The 17,117-nt window shown below is 36.1% G+C and overlaps 3 protein-coding genes across 3 annotated transcripts in view; all 3 read right to left on the minus strand.

Moving 5' to 3' along the window:
- The window catches only part of Tmhs (Tetraspan membrane protein in hair cell stereocilia), a 35,702-nt gene that overhangs the window by 10,676 nt on the left and 7,909 nt on the right, over positions 1 to 17,117 (minus strand). The window lies entirely within an intron of this gene.
- On the minus strand, positions 11,160 to 13,399 carry LOC142983256 (tektin-1-like). Its single transcript, XM_076130175.1, has one exon. The coding sequence runs from the start codon at positions 13,138 to 13,140 to the stop codon at positions 11,626 to 11,628; it is 1,515 nt and encodes a 504-aa protein (XP_075986290.1). The 5' UTR covers positions 13,141 to 13,399; the 3' UTR covers positions 11,160 to 11,625.
- Positions 15,145 to 17,065, minus strand: LOC142983013 (tektin-4-like). The gene has a single exon (XM_076129774.1). It carries the CDS (start codon positions 16,896 to 16,898, stop codon positions 15,393 to 15,395), a length of 1,506 nt encoding a protein of 501 aa, XP_075985889.1. The 5' UTR covers positions 16,899 to 17,065; the 3' UTR covers positions 15,145 to 15,392.

Raw genomic sequence — 17,117 nt, forward strand, 5'->3', positions numbered from 1 at the left:
GTAATCTTATACATTTATATGGGATTACAAAGTTATTGTTGCAGTTGGTGTATTTAGAAAACTGGACCGAAATTAGAAAATATTTAATTTTTCCCATGATTAAGAAACTAAACCCTATTTGTATTCAACATTTTAAGCTTCTAAGTCTGCTAGAAGTACCTTAGACTTTTGATGATCGGTGAGTCAGTGAGTCAGTGAGTCAGTGAATCAGTGAGTGACAAAATTCAAAATTTTAACAAGTTGTAATTTTTAAACCACTGGTTCAAATTGACTGAAATTTTAAATATACCGTGTTTATACAATGACTGATTAGTTGCTGAAAATCCAGGCTTCTTGTTTTATCCACAACGAAATTATAGGGGTGTCAAAAATGGCCCGAATTGCTTCGAGAAAAGGATGTTACGGCCGTGCCGCTTTTTTTTGCTCGACTTGCGGGGGCACTTCCGTGCCCCCAGATTATATATAACTTATGCTTTGCAAGGATAAGAAGTACTAGTAAATTAAAAGATTCTAGTGGTAGTCATATCTACGTAAGATATATAGAAAAGGACTTCTTGGCAATGATCAAGACTGCAATCAATCAATTGTCCTTATGGGATATTTATATGAATGTATATGTTGATGATGACAGAGTGTCGCAGCAAGTTGTCGCCAGTGCATCCGAAGTTAGTGGGATCGACTTCCACATGGGACAAGTGTTTGTGCGATGCACAAATACGTAAGAATTTGTACAATTAGTACGGGAATGGGTCTTGAAAAAACCACAAATGTCTTATAAGGCTTAAGTTTCATGCGTGACTTTCAGAGATTAATCCAATCTAGTACCGACAATGTGCAATACGATTTGTTAAAGGTATACAGAAAACACACTGACAGTAACTTCCGAATATCGTGAAAATCGGCAGAAGCAATAATAGTAATTTGAAACATTTTTCAACAACAATAAATTGGTTGCGGAAATCCATCGGCGGATTAATCGTATTAGAAATTAATAGAAACAAAACGGTTTCCCTACATCAAAACCAGTAGCACAATTCTCTACAATTGAAACCATCCAGTATCGAGAGTTTGACATTTAAAATGTAATGCCAAAATAGTTCAAGACGTAAGACCAAACTTAGGCTACGTATAGACTACATATTATTATTGTTTTTTAAAAGCTTAACTTGCTGAAATAGGGTTATCTCTAACGAAATAGATAATATAAGCTTGTAAATAATATTCTCATAATAAACAGTTTTCTATATTTATTATAATACGATGCATAATGTGCAATATCGTAAATCTAGCTAGAATTACTAACTTTCTAGCACTAGATAGGGGAAAGTTTTATATTATGCTTGTTTAATAGCTAATAGAGTGGCCGAAGACTGCATTATAGACTGATCGGTGATATTTTTCATAATATTATGTAAAATAAATAAGAATAATATCTTACCGCGATTTGTTATGAGATAAATTATATGTTTTATATTAATATTATTGTATTTCACATGCAAAAGTAATATGTTTGTTTAATGTCTGTGCAAAACTTGCATTGATCAGCAATATTTCTTCGGTTTGTACATACATAATGAAATTGCAATTAATTATCTTCCGACTTATGTTAGCTTTTTAATTAAAACGTTTCGTTTTTGACAAATTAATTAAAAAAATACATAACGAAATCTAATAACTTAAACCAGAATCAGCTTCTCTTTGTGAAATGTCAAATAAACAAAGTTGGACGACTTCCGTGGCGCAGCTGTTAAGGTGGTCGCCACGCCACTACAATTGCGTCGGGAGATCGTCGGTTCGATTCCCATGAGGAACAATTATGTGTGCGATCCACAAATAGTTGTTTCGGGTCTGGTTGTACCTTGCATCCGTTGTTCGTCTATTTAGTACATTTGTAAAAGTCCCCGCGACATAAGAGCAATACTTATTGCGGGAGTTGTACAGAAAAATAAAGAAAGGATTTTCTTTTCCAAACACTCACTTGGGTTTAAATTGTCTAGAGATTCTTATAGCAAAATATTTTTTACTGGCAGATGTAACATGTGACAGATCTATCTGGAGGATTGGCGTGAGATAGCCGATGACAGGGACCGGTGGAAGATTTTGGGGGAGACCTTTGCCCAACAATGGGACAGTACAGGTTAACAAAAAAAGAAAAAAGATGTAACAGAACAACGCACATAGTCAGCTACCCCATGAGAAAACAACAGTACTATAGAATACTTTGAGCAAATCCCACAGTTCACAATACTACTATCACAATGGGTTATAAGTACGAAGTACTATTAGTTCCCAGTGCGTTTCCGTTTTATCGCCGCGAGTGAAGGTGGAATGGCATGGGAGATTGAATGTAATCTTTATGATGTAATTAAACCCTTTTTATTTGATGAGATGATAAGGTCTTTTGGTTATGTGATTAGTTAAGTGAAAAAGAATGGAGATACTGTTGAATAATCAGGGCCATATATGATTTTTGTCACTAAAATGTAGAGCTTTTTACACATTTGTTATTTTTTACATAATAACTAAGTACACCATTATCTATACTAATCTATACTAATATTATAAAGCTGAAGATTTTGTTTGTTTGTTTGTTTGATTGTTTGTTTGTTTGTTTGAACGCGCTAATCTCAGGAACTACTGGTCCGATTTGAAAAATTCTTTCAGTGTTAGATAGTCCATTTATCGATGAAGGCTATAGGCTATATATCATCACGCTACAGCCAATAGGAGCAGAGTACCAGTTAAAAATGTTACAAAAACGGAGAAGAATTTCACCCATTCTCTCTAATGTGACGCAAGCGAAGTTGCGCGGGTCAGCTAGTTTGTTATAATTGCGACTACTTTCTTAGAAATATAAATTTGTTTAGGGAGATAATAGTACCTAGGTAGATCAAATAGTATATTTAGCCATTAAAAACTTGTCAGGTTTTGAAAGACCTTGCTGTTCGTAGAATCCTAGCACCATGGAACAGACGAATTAGGTAACCTACTTTTTCAACCGTTGACCTTCCAGTTTTTATTAAACTAGTTTCAACCCAATATTTGCAAAGTCACCGTACTCAATCTTTCATTCTGTCAGTTGAAAATAAAAGCAAACATCAAAGATCAAAGGTGATGTTATAACATAATTACATAATGTATTGCAACATCTGAAGTTTTGAACCGTGGGCGCCATCTTGTGCCGTAGTTTTTATATATTAGTTACTTAATTTGTTAGTTTTATATTATTGGTAAATACGGTTTTTGTGGCCGACGTATAGTAGGGATTGCAGACTTCAGTTCATTGGGAAAGACTGCTTCTGTAATCTGAGAGTCAGATTTTATATCAGGTTTTTTAGCTCTTGTGATCGCTTGAAGTTTCTAGGGGTTTATAGGAGTTAGATAGTTATGTCCAAATTCCAACGGCCATACGTGGTAAGCTAAACATAAGTATCTAGAGGTCCGGCGAGGGTCCAACGGCTATAGGTTATAAGCTAGACTTTAGTATCTACGATCCAGATTAAGACTTAGTACTTCCGGACAAAAACTAAGATTTTCTTAATGATTTCCTCTAAGAAGCTCAGGAATTAATTATTTACTCTAAGTAAATATCTTAAACATTATTTATTGAGCGCATGCCAGGCCAGCGTGGTAGTCTCAAGGCCTTACCCCTCCCCCTCATTTTGGAGGAGACCCTTGCCCTGCAGTGGGAGAGTAATGGGTAAAGAAATATCTTACATGGTTCTGCTCAGTTGCATGTTCCACTGAGACAATGAAGCACCTTAATTCATTTGTTTTGGTATAACATCTACTTAATATATGTATAGGCATTAGCCTGTTTTGTAAGGCACAGTTTCCGTTCGAGATTAAATTGCTGTACATAGTAGCTATGGAATAAAGTTAAGCAATGTTCGTAAATGAGTTTCTTTTGAGTAAAGCCGTTTTGTATATTATGTAGGTGTTATACCATATGGTAAATATGTGTATTTAAATATTATGATCGGATATTTTGTATGTTAAAAATGTTTTATGGTCTCTACGGACTATGTAGAACGCTAAAGCGCTTTTAGGTCGCATCATTCATTTTACTTTATATTTTAAATACTTTAAATTGGCTTGTTACGACTGTTTGTTTTCCACGCATTCCAGTAGATAATATTTCAGTGAAATAACATATTTGACGTGCCCTGGTTTCGCCCCAGTTACACCGCGTTAACCTCATCAAAAACCTGCCTTAAAATCACTGCAATTAGCCGCACAATAATCCGTTCTGTAGTTTTTGAAATTATAGCGAACAGACTGACAGACGAGTCGAGGTGACTTTATTTTATAATATGCAGTGAAGAATAATGGAGAATATTATCTTGAGCACTTGTCAACAACCACAAATCAAGAAACAAAAGCTTATAACTCAATACTCTCACAATTATACAACAAAAAGTCTCTTCTATTCGGAAGGCAAGAGAATCGTTGACAACTTATAGTAATATCTTTTAGATTTATAGTGCGGAACACTCTGAGTTATTAAGCTTTAACTCAGAGTTTTCTTTATGAAAGCGACATTTTCTTCGCTTTCCAACAGGTTTAATATGCTGTGAGATGTATAGGATACTATGTATATGTTAGTACTAAGTTGGAGACTTTATAGAGTGTTATGAGTACCAGGTTTTCATTAGAACTTAAAGTTGCTAGATTACATGGCTAATTATTTATTAAATTATACCATTTTATGAGATTGATAAGCTCCGTAGCTGTTTATATTCGCAAAACATCACAATAATAATAATTTGTATTCAATAACCATCATATTCCATAGCATATATAGCAATTTAATAACTATGAAATTCGAGAAAATTAATGGAAAAAGTACATTTGGAATAGTAGTAGTATCTTGGTGGTTACTGTAGGAACAAAGTTGTCAGTTTGAAACAAGTCTACGAATACCTACAGGGATAATAATTAAAGGGGCCACAAAATATTTACGACAAAGATACTCTATGTATTTCCGCTACAGAAAACAAAATGGGCAGAAATACTATTTAGGATCATTGAGGACTTGATACTGAATCGAAAACAGGGATATATAACGTGTTTCCTAGCCATTTAGCAACACTACTCAGTCTACTCACTAGTATAGAGACTTGGAAGGCTATATAATAGTCGTCTAAACGTACATGGAGTTACTTCACTGATGGTTCACGGATGTGGTGAGTCGAAACAGACAGCACAAAAATTGCACCACGCAACCGCGGATTCAATTGTGTGGTTTGTACAACGTGAAGGGAACATCTTGACCTGTGAAGCTGTCAGCTAATCTTTGTACACGTAACTTATTACAAAAGTTACTGACTAATTCTTACTGACTGATGTTTAAAGTTCCCTTTCCTAAATCCAGTCACATATTATTTTTGGGAGATCGATTCAAAAGTTTGTCTTTACGGCCCTGATAAATAGTTCAACGCGTTGGATATCATTTTATAACGTGGTTTAATCTAATACAATAGAATATACTTAGGTACAAACAAATCTTTCTCACATGGACAGACAGTAACGTAAGTACTTTCTTCTAGAACATAGGAGCTATAATTGTTACTTCTAGAAATAACTAGAAGATAGAATTGATAAAGAATCTTCTCTTTATTAATAAAGAAACGTAACTGTATCTAACAATCCATAAAATATTCAATTTGAACTCCCAAAATTAGCATCTTTCAGTTCAAAGATACCTACCTACATTATTTTCGCTTCTGAATAGTTCTGAAGTTTGAGTTCATTTCAAAGACCTTTTCTATTCATTCACTCCTAAAATATTCCTAGTTTTATTACTTATAAGTAGCTCTTCCCAAGTACATTTATACGCCTTGAGCTGTTATTACCGGCTTTCTAGACCACTTTCGATATTTATCGGCTGTGGTTTGTGAACCTCGTAGGTAGACAGTAGGCAGGTAGTGTAGGTAGGGTTGCCAGATCCAGGCTAATAATTTCCTGGACATTTCTGGGGCCACGAACGGAATCAGAGTTTCGGTCTCCGGTCCGAGGCTACACTAAGTAGAAATGGCAAAAAAAAGGCACAGTTTCGTAACTTTGCAAAAATAGTAATTTTTCATTCCGAGATAGCAAAGTAAAATTACAGAACACGAGACAACACACCAAATTCTGGAACAATCCCGGTAATCCCAGCCATATGGCAACCCTAAGTGTAGGTAGAGTTGAGTTATGTGGTAAAATGTCAAGCTGAGACGGGAACTGGCAAGCCTAGCTCAGATGTTTCGAATTGTTGCATATATTGCGACTAGGCCTACATATTTGTTGTAAACTAGATGATTTTACTGATAACTGCATGTATTGAATAAATTTTAGAATTTCTTGGTCTATTTAATCTTTTATCTTCTGGCCTAAATAAAGACAGTCTCCGTGGTGCAGGTGGTCGCTACGACTATCGTGTGAGGAGGTCATGGGTTCGTTTTTAACACGGAACAAATATTTTTGCGATCCACAAATAATTGTGTAATACTTTGGTGTGGTTATACTTTGTGTTCGTTGTTCGTTGTTAGTATGTTTATACGACCTTTCGGAAAAGAGCATTTTTTAAAGGAGTCGAATAGAGAGTTTTTAAGAAGTCTTAAAAACTCTCTATTCGACTCCTTTTTAAAAAATAAATTAATCATTAAAATTCGTTTTGATATCGTTAAAATTCTTTCCAGTTATACCCCGGATAAACACAGTACATCAAGCCGAAAACCAAAATATATATACGGCTATGTATTTCCGCAAAGCCGTACACACAATCGATTCTTCCACTGCGTTCCGCTTGAAGCCTTACTACTGACTTATAATGTTACCACAAACACCATGTAATAATAAAACGTGATCACCTTATTACTCATCTTGATCACGTAATCAATAAGTGTGTATTCATATAATAATAATAAATAAAAATAAAGACGAATTGAAAATATCCTCTTTTTTTTAAGTCGGTTAAAAAAACAAAAATCATGCTAGCCAATTGCGGGTTGGTGACTATGCAATCCTTCAAGAACTGTTCTAAAGAACTCTCGGGCATGCAAAGTTTCATCACGATGTTTTCCTTCACCGTTGGAACAAGTGATAATTATTTCTAATACACTGTGTATTAGAAAAAAATATCTCACTCACGTAACTTGGAAAAGTCATTGGTGTGTTGCCTCGGGTCCGAACCTGCAACCGCTTGTATGGGAGGTGCCAACTTATACCACCGCTCATTCATATTATAAACTTAAGTAAAAGCGAACTTACTTATAATGTTACCACAAACACCATGTCATAATAAAACGTGACTTATTACTCATCTTGATCACGTAATCAATAGTATGTATTCATATTCTAACTAAAAGCGAAAGTACGTGTAAAAAATATGTCTTAGTTATGCTTTTTAGCCTAAATACTTTCGTACATTATTCATTTTCCTTAATTGATATTCATTTTCCTTAATTGACGTTTAGTCTATATCGCTGATTGTTGGCAGCTCCTCGCATGAGCAATTATTGTATCAACCACATTGTAAAACTTTTGGCGATTGAAAAGAGTGGCCGTGAGTTTCTCGCTAGCTCTTCTCATAAGGCTCCACCCCCTTTCCGAGCTAGTGGTAGATTCAGTAATTGTAACGACCATCATAAGTGTAAATATTTGACCTAAATGAATAAATGATTTGATTTAGATTTTGATTTTACCGTTAGAGAGCCTTGTTTGCAAGATTCGCGGTTGACAGAGGTTAACAAAATTTTGAATTGCGTGACTCATAGGCCTATGCAGCTTTTTGTGATCTAATTGATACACCTACTTTATTTTCGGACTAAACATAAATATTAATTATAATCTAGATAAATTGTGCATAACTACTAGGTAAGTTGTCGACTGATATTTTAATGCAAATTTATGCATAGTTTGATGATTTAACCTTCAATATGATTTAGAAATGTACATTTTTCTTGAGAACCTTTAAGGGTAAAAGCGGACAAAAACCTCTAAAAGTTTATTTGTCTTTTCACGACGAAACGCCAGAATCCATAAAGATCAAATTTGGCAGGGTTATAGATTATATTCTGGATGAAAACATCAGTCAGGAACCGCGATCGGAAGACATAAGCTTGTTTACTACCAATAAATATATTTTTATGTCAAAATTAGATACAGTGACGGGCAATAACATGTGATAGTAGGTATATGTTATAAGAGGCTTGATATCCGGGTCGAATATCTCAAGTTATTGCTGTATTAGGCTCAGTCGTTCATATAAAAATGTAGAACAATATTACGTAAGTTCTCTCTTAATCGATTTGATACAGTTTCGATGTAATCGTTAGTCGATGAATAACTATGAAGAACAACTAGTTTACTACATTCGTAAACAATTACCCTCTTATTCATAAAAATATATGAAGTTATGAAAGGCTTATAAAGTGTTTTGTTTCTTTCACTAATTAGCGAAATGAAAAAGAGAAAAATATTATAGATGTTTTTAAAAAAAATAGGTTTATAGTTTATGAATAAGAGGGTTAGAATAAAAACTCACTTTTTCAACGAAACTAACTATAGTGTGTAAGTTAACACAGTAATTTTGAAGTCAACAAAACATTTAATTGATAAAAAGTAAATGGAAAATGTAACGTTTAAACATATTTCTGCGATTGTACTTAGTGCATGACATGTGCCGATTTACCCAAGAAAAAAATTGCAAATCATGCTTGTTAATTACATGATTTACATAACATGATGTTAAATTGATTTTAATTGAATGATTCTACTGAATTAACTTTAGAATAGAATAAGTTTAAGAGCGCTTTTCTAATGTACAAATGACTGCCGGAATTAAAAAATATCGCTGAGCAATTCATGTGAAATGACGGAATAATAGTACAAAACGCTATGTTCTTGTACCAATACATACAAATATTATATAAGAAAGTATATTTAAATCGTTTCAAGAATCACTTTGGCGCAAAGCCCAATGCTTCGTGAAGTTATTGCCCGACACATAAGTAATGGTATGTTGTCATATTGTTCTTTAAGGGTATAAAATCATCGTAGGTTTGAATATTTTCCATATTTTTATTTAATATCTCATCCGATATTGCTATATATACGAACAGAATATGCTTTCGTTCACCACAGCTGACTAGAATAACTAACGAAGTGTGAAAGAAATCAGTCTTTTCTGGAACCAATTTTCTCACTATTTGTATACTCGAAAGACTAAAAAGTTGCCTAAGTCTTAAGATATATTACGTTAGACACATAATTAGACAAATAAGAAAAAAACAGAATAATAATTGCATCAAAAATGCACAATATGAGTGCAATTGGCAATCATTTTCCTGCCAAGTAACCATTCTAATACCACCTCAATAACTACCAATCTTTTTTCTTTTATTTAAACTCGCCGCGATGTATCGACATCTATTGGCACATTTCCTTGTTTCACGCTGAATTACATAAAACACTAAGTATTATGTCAGCTGTCGGTAAAGTAATGTTTACAAACAGATTCGCATCTTTATTGCCTGAAATTGTAAAGTTAATGGTGCTTTACTTATTTACATAATATGTATGTAAGATGTAATGATGTATTTGTAGTAACTTGTACTGTACATTTCTGCTTATCTTATTCAAAACTTAATCCAATACTCAACTTTTTTACTACTTATAGCTGATCCGCGCAACTTCGCTCGCGTCACATAAGAGAATCATAATTTTCCCCGTTTTTGTAACATTTTTCACTGGTACTCTGCTCCTATTGGTCGTAGCGTGATGACATAAAGAATTTTTCAAATCGGACCAGTAGTCCCCGAGATTAGCGCGTTCAAACAAACAAACTCTTCAGCTTTATAATATTAGTATAGATGACGCGGTATTATTATTTTTTTCTTTTATATATGTGAACTGATGACTACATTTTGTTTAAAATATAAACTAAAGACATTAAGAGGCAATCGCGAGTTTGAAAACTACCCCATCACGTTTTTCATTCTATAAATTACATGAGTTCATAGCAAGTGGCGTTTTTTGGTTTCTGCCTATCCCTATAGAAAAAGGTGACCTAGGCAGAGTAGATCTCAATCTCAGTGTCGAAACGAGATTGCTTAGAAGTGGTTTAACGTTCAAGTGAAAAATTGCAACACATTATCGTCTATCTTAACTTTAAACCCATCCATTTATGTTTAAATCACGATTGGTACAATTGACATGCGCGCACGCACCTACGTGACGGAGGTCTTCGGCAAAGCACGTAGATATTAGCGTACAATTCTACAAGATTACTGTCAACTGGCATAGTCGCTATATCCGACTTGATCATGAGGTCTCGAGTTCGATTTCTAAGTCTCAATAGTACCGTACCGTTGGTCTTTTCTAATTTATATTGCGTGCATTTTATACAACCTCTCACCTCTGTATATACCTTCGGGTATGGTATGACAGATGTCGGTGTATGAAAAATCGCAATACATCATAAGCTTTCTTAACTCGTCTAAAATGGATGGTTTCCCATTTATCTGTATAAAACACGATTGCTACAATTGACATGCGAGCACGCACCTACGTGACGGAGGTCTTTGGCAAAGCACGTAGATATTAGTGTACAATTCTACATGATTACTGTCAACCGTGTCGTTATAACTGTGGCCATGTGGGATAATGTCGCTAAATAACTATCTTTTCTAGTATGCGTGAGAGCTTCAGGAATTTACAGTCGTTTAAGAGAAAAATGTCCGTTTGTCGTGGTTAGAACTGTAGCGTGGAGGTATGCTAGGTTTAAACGGTGTCCCACTGGTTTAGATGATGTTAAAGACCTCTTAACGCCTAGTAAGTAAACCCACGAAAGGATTTGTAGCATTAAAAGCTAATCTCAAGAACTTCTGGTCCGATTTGAATAATTATTTTCTTTCTTTTAGATAGCCCATTCATCTAGGAAAGCTATAGGCTATATATCATCACGGCACGAACAAAAGGAGTAGAGTACCAGTAAAAAATGTAACAAAAACAGGGAACATTTTTACCTATTCCCTCTTATGTGACGCGAGCGAAGTTGCGCGCGTCAGCTAGTTCATACATAAAGATGTACTAATAATCTTCCTCACTTAATACTCGAAAGTATTAAAAGCAATTAAGTAAGCGACTTCCACAAATCAATTAATATTAAAGGTGTAGTAAAATGTATTTAAACGAAGGCTTCTTAAAAGCAATTAAAATTTACTGTCAATCAAACATCATTTGAAACATCAATTACATAATTTTCACACCAAAACTAAAGTAGGTCGTCAATGGCTCAATACAAGTATTTAAACGACTCAAACAATAGCACAAGACGATAATTAAAATACCGCAGAATAAAAGAGATACATCAGAAAGATTTGCACAATTTAACAGGTGTTTTATCCCACGTTAAGATCTTGAAGATTTTGTCGAAAATTTCGAAAGTTATCGCATTATTTCAGCAAGATTTCTTCATTAGGCACCCTTTTCTTCTACGCTGAATTGATCACGTACGTCGGTCGAACGTCAGTTGCGAATTATATAGAAAAATCTGTTGTTATCATCAGTGTACCATAGAATTTCATGAATTATGATCGATCGTCGTACGCCACCGTCAGCGTAAGAGAAAAGCAAGCTTTAGGCGTTGGCGAATTCTTCAGGCGTAGGCATGTGAGCGCGGACGCGAGCGATCCTGTCCTCATCAATGTTCAAACTCTTCCTCTTACAAGCAATGTCTTTCTCCAACTCGCCTCTGTACTTCATCAGCTCGTTCCTCACAGCTTCCGCCTGTCTCTGTTTATCCGTCAAAGAGTCAGCAGTCTCTTTAATAAACTTAGCTTCTGCCATCAAAGCATACTGCGCCTTGTCCCGACAGTTCTCAACGCTAGGTCGGCTGTAGTTCCTATTGTGCAGTCTCGTCATCACCAGCTTGTTTCGCTCGTCCACTTTCCTCAGCGACGCTTTCAAATGATCAATAAGATTCTCAACATCAGCAATCGTTTGCAAATTATCTTTGAGATTACTCTCTAGTTTATCGCACATCTGTTGCGTGGCTGACACTGTATCAGCTAGTGCAGAATTCGTCCTGTCGCCTTGTATCTTCATGTCTTGCGACCCTTTGATAATAGCTGTCATCAAATCCCCACGAAGCTGCTCCGATTTCTGTCTCACCTCGTCACAGTTTCGTATACTCTCCGAACAGTAATGCTCCCAATATTCTAATGAAGTTGCGTTTTCTGGCCACCTCGCCACGCCAGGGTGCCACAGTATCAGACTCGAATCGTCACCCATAGCCAAATTCTGATTGTCAATTTTCAATGTATGCATCTTGTCTGCCCAATCAGTCTCAATATTCACTTTGGCCGCTTTATTTTCTGCCATTTGTGTTTCGACTTTCTGAAGAGTTTGTATGAATAGTTTTCTGATTTCTCCTACAATAGCGACTTCTTTTATCAACTCTTGTTCAGCATCGTCCCTCACCATGTCAGGTTCGTATCGATGTGTGCGCAGTTCTAGGCATTCTCTCGATATTGCTTCAGGCAACATGAGGATTCTGCACGCGCCTTTCAGCTTGGCTCTGTCTTCATCTAAAGTTTGAATCTCTTTAGCGATAGCTTCGACAGTCTGTTCTACTTTTTTCTTCCAATGTCGTAGATCTTTAACTCTGCTGTCCAAGTTCTGGTTGGACTCAGCCTGTTTGTTGTTCATATTCTTAAAAGCGTTATCTAGATCTCTTTTGATGGACTCGTCTAATGCTTTAGCTTTATCCGTCGCTCGTGGGGTCAGCGTGTACTGGTTATTCTTTCTCCACTCTCCTGTGGAGTATCGGGTCATGGAGTACTTGTCGACGACGGGTCTGACGCCAGTGATGCCGGCTTGAGGGGTCCAGTCCATGTGTCCGGGGGCCCAGGGTCCTGTGGGGCCCATGCCGAGTATGTCTCCACTCGTGCTGTCGGTAGGCTGAGGAAGATATATGGGGGGAGCGCCTGGAGGGTATACCTTCTTCTCTGGTGGTACAACGAGACCAGGGGTGTAAGGAGCGGCATGTGGACTGGGTGCGGTGCGCTGAGCACCGGCTTCCAAAAACACTCTCTGAGGTGCCTCCTTCTTGTTGGGATCCGGACATATGTCCGGGCAAGTTAAACCTGCCATTTTAACAGGAATTTAGACTTAGATCTCTACGATATACTAAATAATATAAAAATAAAAACTAAATATGTGCAACGCACTACAAAAGCTTCAATAACAATGACATAAGGATGACAGTGTCATTGCTAATTATTCATTTGATAACGGCCAGTATTAAATAACTCAAAAATACAAACAGACCTGTTTGCTTATAATAGAACAAAAAAGCCACCTTGAATAGTTATTCAATATATTCGGCGATTAAAACGAACATCACAGCAATTAGAATTCCTAACAAGCAAACATCGTGTCAAGTAAAACAGGCCTAGTGAGTATTATCGTAGCCACACCTTACGAAAGTGCTTGTTTTATCCTAATAAGGCTTACTGGTGAACAGAACAGATATATTGGCACTGGGAACAGTAAAATTTACATTACTTAGAACTTGAGAATTTACATTTCTTAATAAGTTATTATTGACTGCCTCCGTGGTACAGTGGTTTAGATCGCTACGCCGTCTATTGTCGTCTACGATTGCGTCAGGAGGTAGTGGGTTCGATCTCCAGATGGAACAATTATTTGTGTGATCCACAAATAACTGTTTCGGGTTTTTTAGGGTTTGTACTTTGTATCCATTGTTTGTACGTTTGTAGGTCACAAGAAAAATTCTGGGGGGATGTTAAGAAATAAGAAAAAAAAAGAATTGGTGCCCATTATTACCTGTAATTGGTGGTCTTGTATGATAACATGTATGGATTTAAATCAAGCAAACGACAAAAATGTTGTTGCTTAATATCAAACTTATAAAGTTTTCTCAAAGTTAAAAGATTCTGACTATTGCAATATTTAAAACCAGAAACACAAGCTTGCGGAAATTCCTTCAACAAAAAAAATACTCAAAATATTTGCTCACAATAAAAATATTTAATCGCGGAAACATATATGAAAAACCTTCCATTAAGCGTAAAAACTTTAAATAAGTTAGACAATAGATCCCACGGTTACAATGCAGCGATACGGTGACCTTTTGTATGAAGCAACGTCTTCCCATCATGGATCCCATACAATTTGATCTAAGATACAACAAACAGCAGGTTTTATAGAAATACCGTTATGCACTAGTTGATTCTGATCTTAAATTGATTAGTTTTCCTGTGTTGTGAGAACTTTTATAAGAATGATGTTCATGTAATCAAATTAGTAGTAGATGATGTAGATAAATATTGTTAAGGAAATTGATTGATTTATCACCTCTTTTCAAGTTGTATCATTGTATGGACTTGAACACTAAAGTCCCAGTTTGGCTTATCGCTACTACTGAATAAGATTAGTTAGCTTATCGGATAAAGTACTTTTTATACATTTCCCCCTTATTGTGATGTTTAACGATGAGTTAAACGATAAACTTAACCGTAGGCATTCGTAGGTATCCGTAAGTCCGAAGCACAGAAATCTAAAATCAAGCTTTGCTACTGCCACTACTTTGTCACATAACTGGGTCAGGTCGTTTGACTCTAAGAGATAATAAATGTAAACACATAGATCTAAACGATGTGGTTTTACAGTCATTTTGTAATTTAAAACATGCTTAAATAAAGACATTCATGCGAAAGAGTAACTTAAATAGCTTTTGCGTATGTGTTTTCAAAATCTGTGTACATTTCAAAACCATGCAAATAATTTATTGTCTCCTCATTCCTAAAGTTCAGGTGCATTATCTACGGATATTATCTTAACTTTATCTTTTTATTTATTCAATAATGTCATGATATTTACAACATTACGTAATTTTACGCTTTGGCTAAAGACAAACACAATCGGAAGAGCCAAGAGTGAAAGGTAACACTGCCACGCTATTTACGTCCAAATGAGCCGCAAAATTATGTAATACTTTAAGTCATCATATTTCAATAGAGGATGTTTTGTTCCGATCTTTGAGCTCGAGGTCTTATGAAAATAGATTTTTTCTATGTATGCTTGCATGTTTAACAATGCGTACGAAAGCAAAAAAGTTCATAATTTTAATGATAATTAGCATTTTCCGCTATGTAATTTTGTTGTGAATAGAATTTAAAAATAACATTCGTATAGATATTTTATAGCTTTTCTCGAGGGTGTAATCTCAAACTCGCAATCGGCAGGCGAGGTGGACTCAAGGCCTAACCCCTCCCTCGATTCGGGGGAGACTGGCTATTAAAAGAAGTAGTTATCTTAAAAATATAATAGAATAATAACAAAAGGAAAAAAATAAACTCAAAAAACAATGTCCAAATAAGTCAATATCCAGCCAGTTCGGACGCAGACGGATAATGAGAGCGAACCATTCCGCATCTCTCTCTATCAATGTTCAAAGTCTTCCGTTTAGATGCTATGTCCCTTTCTAAATGTATCCTCTTCTGCAAGAGGTCCGATCTCACTCTCTCCGTATTCTTAAGCTGTCCTAGCAGTGACGTCACAGTTTCGTGAATCTTCTTTACTTCTTCAATCAAACCGACATGAGGCTGATCCCTCACGCTTTCTCCATGAGGCCTCCAGTTGTTCCTATTAGCCAATCTAGTTTGAGCTAATTTCATAGCAGCATCCATCTTCCGAATCGAAGAGTGCAATTCAGCAATCAAAGCCTCCATATCCGCAATTTTCTGTAATGTCGATAGTAACGTTTCTTCAAGCTTCGTACACAGTTCCGATTGAATCGCCACCGTTTCGGCCAAAGCCATGTCGGTTTTGTCCGCTTGGTTACGCAACTTCCGACCATTATTCACTAAAATAGCGTTCAAACTGCCTCTCAAATCTTCCGATTTCTGACGAGCCGCTTCACAATTTTGTACGTTTTCTCTACAAAAGTATTCCCAGTACTCTAGTGGAGCGGTGTAGTCACCAAACTTGGTAGATCCAGGTCTGAACATTAATGTAGCCGACTTCGGAGATAGACCTATATTTTCAGACTCGGTATTATAAGCCATAGTTTTGTCACACCAATCAAATTCGATTCTATGTTTGGCTGCTTTATTTACAGCCATTTGTTCTTCGATATTATTCAAAGTGTTCTTCAAAGTAGCTCTTACTTCGCTGACAAGATTCATTTCTTTTATCAGCTCTTGTTCAGCGAGGTCGGAAACTAAATCTGGTTCAAAACGATTCGAGCGAAGATCTAAGCATTCTTTGGAGATAGCTTCAGGTAACATGAGTACTTTGGAAGCGCCTTTCAGTCTTTGTCTATCAATTTCTAGAAGTTCCACTTCATCGGTGATAGCTTTACAAGCTTTCTCTACTTCCACTTTCCATCTGAATATATCTCTGGCTTTTTGTTTCAATCTCATATTGTTATCTGATTGTTGTTTGTCAATGTTGCCGAACGCTTGCATGATACATGTTTTGGCGTTATAGTCCACTATATTGGATTCGTTGATTATCTCGGGATCCAAGACTTCCTCGTTGTGTTTCCTCCATTCGTTTAAAGAGTATCTGCTTATGGAGTACTTGTTGACTTTCGGTCTAGTTCCTGTCATTTCTCCGAGAGGAGTCCAGTCCACTTTACCGTCTTGGCCTGGTCTAAGACTTGGTAAATACTCTTCGCCGCTTGGAGGAGGTCTCATAGTCTCAGGTGGTTCTTGATAAGCTTGTTCTTGCGCTGCCTGAGCAGGCATTTCTTTAGCTTCTTTAGCCTCTTTCACCTCCTCCAAGGCCTTTTCAGGAGACTTGGCAGCTTTTTTAAAGGCACCAATATCGGTGCAAATTTTAGGACACATGTCATCTTCGGGAAATGTTGTTAATTGAGCCATGTTTAAACTTATTTAGAACTGTTATTAAAATTATCTTCAAAAACTGTGTTTATAAAACGACGATCTCAGAAATGCTAGAATCGTTGACAGATGATACAATATTTTTAAGAGCTAAGTTTATTAATGGCCAGTGCGATTGGTCATAAATTATAAAGCTTAGTTCACACTAGCTTAGTATAACTACTTTATCGTTGACCAAGAACAGTGTTGAACTGTGAT

This window comes from Anticarsia gemmatalis, chromosome 23, assembly GCF_050436995.1.
Source record: "Anticarsia gemmatalis isolate Benzon Research Colony breed Stoneville strain chromosome 23, ilAntGemm2 primary, whole genome shotgun sequence".
Taxonomy (NCBI): Eukaryota; Metazoa; Arthropoda; class Insecta; order Lepidoptera; family Erebidae; genus Anticarsia; species Anticarsia gemmatalis.

Coding starts and splice junctions, on each gene's coding strand:
- LOC142983256 (XM_076130175.1), bottom strand. CDS start 13,140: ATGGCAGGTTTAACTTGCCCGGACATATGTCCGGATCCCAACAAGAAG.
- LOC142983013 (XM_076129774.1), bottom strand. CDS start 16,898: ATGGCTCAATTAACAACATTTCCCGAAGATGACATGTGTCCTAAAATT.